This window comes from Borostomias antarcticus (genome assembly GCF_949987555.1).
Source record: "Borostomias antarcticus genome assembly, chromosome: 13".
Taxonomy (NCBI): Eukaryota; Metazoa; Chordata; class Actinopteri; order Stomiiformes; family Stomiidae; genus Borostomias; species Borostomias antarcticus.
Genome location: NC_140246.1, coordinates 1207870 through 1210990, shown reverse-complemented (window position 1 = coordinate 1210990; position 3121 = coordinate 1207870). Strand labels below are relative to the sequence as shown.

The 3121-nt window shown below is 51.3% G+C and overlaps 2 protein-coding genes across 2 annotated transcripts in view; one reads left to right on the top strand and one right to left on the bottom strand.

Annotated features, from left to right (window-relative positions):
• Window positions 1–334: 334 nt before the first annotated feature.
• Window positions 335–3121, top strand: part of ccdc146 (coiled-coil domain containing 146) — a gene marked incomplete at both ends in the record, with an annotated part of 44907 nt that continues 42120 nt past the window's right edge. Inside the window, one exon of the mRNA XM_084447663.1 lies at window positions 335–499. Coding sequence (XP_084303789.1) covers window positions 335–499 — 165 coding nt within the window. The remainder of the gene's footprint in view (window positions 500–3121) is intronic.
• Window positions 1191–3121, bottom strand: part of fgl2a (fibrinogen-like 2a) — a gene marked incomplete at its 5' end in the record, with an annotated part of 5826 nt that continues 3895 nt past the window's right edge. Inside the window, 2 exons of the mRNA XM_084448163.1 lie at window positions 1191–2123; window positions 2480–2699. Coding sequence (XP_084304289.1) covers window positions 1637–2123; window positions 2480–2699 — 707 coding nt within the window. The 3' untranslated portion in view covers window positions 1191–1636. The remainder of the gene's footprint in view (window positions 2124–2479; window positions 2700–3121) is intronic.

Here is a 3121-nt window from a genome sequence, read left to right as displayed (position 1 = left end):
AAAATCTCACTCCAAACTTTTGGTCAAACTTGGCAGCCCTGTATATGCGGTGTTTGGTTGGCATTGGTTGGGGCAGTGTGCAGGCACCACTACACCAGCATATGAACCATCATGATGGAGGCTCTCTCTCCCCCAGCTCCTGTCCTGGAGAGACAAAGTTAACTTAGAGTTGGATGAGGAGAATTTTTAGCAGTAGACTAGTTATAGGAGCACGATTTCGACTTCTAAGAGACTCATGGGTCACCATAATTCACTCTCAAAAGTGTGTGTGTGTGTGTGTGTGTGTGTGTGTGTGTGTGTGTGTGTGTGTGTGTGTGCGTGTCACAGTGTGACTATGAGCCAGGCTGGGGAGAGAAGCCGTCCTCCCAGTAGAGGAGAGGAAGGGGAGGAGCCAGCCCTGGAGGACACGCCCCTGTCGGCCCTCGCCCCCGATGCCGGGCTGCAGGAGGAGGGGCCCAGCTACGTCTCTGCCAGTCCGGCCTACCAGTGCCTGGAGGAGGTAGGTGCCCTACTGAGGCCTCAGGCCAGTCCTGCCTACCAGTGCCTGGAGGAGGTAGGTGCCCTACTTAGGCCCTCTGCCAGTCCTGCCTACCAGGGCCTGGAGGAGGTAGGTGCCCTACTGAGGCCCTCTGCCAGTCCTGCCTACCAGGGCCTGGAGGAGGTAGGTGCCCTACTTAGGCCCTCTGCCAGTCCTGCCTACCAGGGCCTGGAGGAGGTAGGTGCCCTAGGTAGACCTCACGCCAGAGTCTCTCAACTCTTCCTGGTGAAGTTTGAATGGCCAGCCTCCTGTTTAAGAGCCCAAACTTCTACCACTAGAGACCAAACATCAGTATCCTGATATTTAGGCTTTACAAGTGTTCGACGTTAGCGTCCTGACTCCTAGTTCCTCTCCTAGGAACTTCCCTCCCAATCATGTTTGAGATTGAAGGTTAAAGGAAGTCTTTCATACACTATGTGGTTATTAAGTACAACAGACTCCAAGCAAACCTCTAGAAACTTTATTCATGTTTTTATATAAAAGTAAATGTTTTTCAACAAGACAATAGAATAATACACATACATATCTCTAGCTAAATGTACACACATTGTCATGAACTCAAGCTAGACATATCTCAAACAGTGTTTGCAAATTCCCAATTCAAAATAGTCACTCCGTGATGTTGGGATTGATGCTTTTCGTTGCATCTCTCTCATTACTAATGTATGGCCGACCAACCACGCGACTTTGTCAACAGTGCACAATGTGAATAATATGAAACAGTCCATATATTAGTACAATTAAAAGCTATCATAATTATAAAAAATAAATACTCTACACTTCCTCCTTGACTTTCAACTCAACTAGTTCTCTACTTCTGTCTACATGGGGGATGCGATGCAATGACATTAGTTTAACAGAAGGTGGCAGCAGTATACAAAAATACAGTTTTCAGCGTGGACCAGTTTAAGAACATCAGGCCTATATCACTGCATTTCCAACTGTCTCAGTAACACGTAACAGCTTACAGAGTGGTAGAAGGTGCAAAACGTAAAGAAGATTAACGACAAAAAAACAAAGTTTACTCTCAATTGTCATGGTGCTGGTCCACAGGCGTTGACCGCGGGCCTCTGGAGAGGACACAGCGTGGTCCCGGTCTTAGGGAGCATAGTTCTTGGGCCGCGTCATCATCCTGACGGTTTTGAAGGCCTGCCTGTAGTTGGTGGGGTAGTACTCCGTGCTCATGTTGTGCCACGTGCCCCAGTAGATACCGTCCCTCACGCCCTTGTATCTCTTGTGGTAGTACTTGCCGTTCAGGTTGGCGGACATGCAGGCGTCGAACCACCAACCCGAGCTGTAGTAGGCGCCGCAGCTCCCCGACAGGTACTGGTCGTTGTCCCGGTCGGGCGTGCTGAAGTACTTCTGGTCGTGGTTGAAGTGCTTGTTGAAGCTCATGGCGTTCCCGGCCGTGCCGCTGTAGTCGCCGACGGTCAGCCGGTAGCGCAGGAACTCGTTGGCCACGTAGAACTGGTCGTACTTGGCGAACTCCCTGACGCCCTCGAAGTCCTCCAGCTCAATACGCAGGATCATGTCCTTAGCTTTGGTCAGCAGGTGGATGTGGTCGTTCCCCAGCCAGAACTCACCGCTGCATGTGTAGAATAGAGTCAGGGTTAAGAGTAGTTACTTGACCATTGGTCATGTTCAGTATTTAATTCCTGAGCATTTCATTGTACATGACAAAATAAACATTATTGAATTTTCCTCTGCTCCCTACCAAATGTAGACATGTGGACAGTCGGAGCTGGGATTTGAACCGCTGACCCTTCGATCACTGAACGACCCGCTCTACCAACTGAGCTACAGCCGCCCCAAAGCATATACTGATCCGCTCCTTTGGAAGCAATAATGAAGCAATAATTCACCCTAAATACACATAAAACTACTATCTAATGGTGATCCATGTGTGTTCTGGGTGAACTGTCCCGTTAGCTCTCTACCCACCGGAGGTCTCCGAACCCCTTCTTGTACTCGGCCCAGGAGCGGTTGAAGCTGACGGAGCCGTTGAGGCGCTGCTGGATCACCGTCCAGCCCCCGCCGAAGGACTCCATGTCGCAGTAGACCTCGAACGTGCCGTTCCTGGGGTCAGGGGTCACGCGGTACACGCCGTTCCTCTTCTGCTCCAGCATGTTGTAGTCCGAACAGTCCCTGGGAGCGAGGATGACTGGAGCGAGGGAGGGGAAGGAGAGATGGAGGGAGGGAGGAGAGAGAGGGATGGGAGGAAGAGAGGATAGATGGATCAATAGAGATAGGGGAGAGAGAGGGAGAGGAGAGAGAATGAGAGGGAGGTCAGAGGTCAAAGCTTCCCCGAGTTACCCAGCATGCCTCAGCGTGGAGTGCTACTGACTCATCAAGCTCCCCGTCAGGGAGTCAGGAAATAAACAGAGGCACACTTGTCAAAATGTGGGAAAGTGTATAATTGGCTGACGGAGGCGTACCCCTCTGTTGGCGCGTGTGACAGCAGCCCTAAATCATCCTGACCCCAGGTCTGCTGCAAAGAGCCTCTCCGGGTTTAGGAAGGGTTCTCTCAGAGCGGGCAGCACCACGGCAGGTCAGGCCAGGGGACCGAGCTAAAGCGGTCAGCTG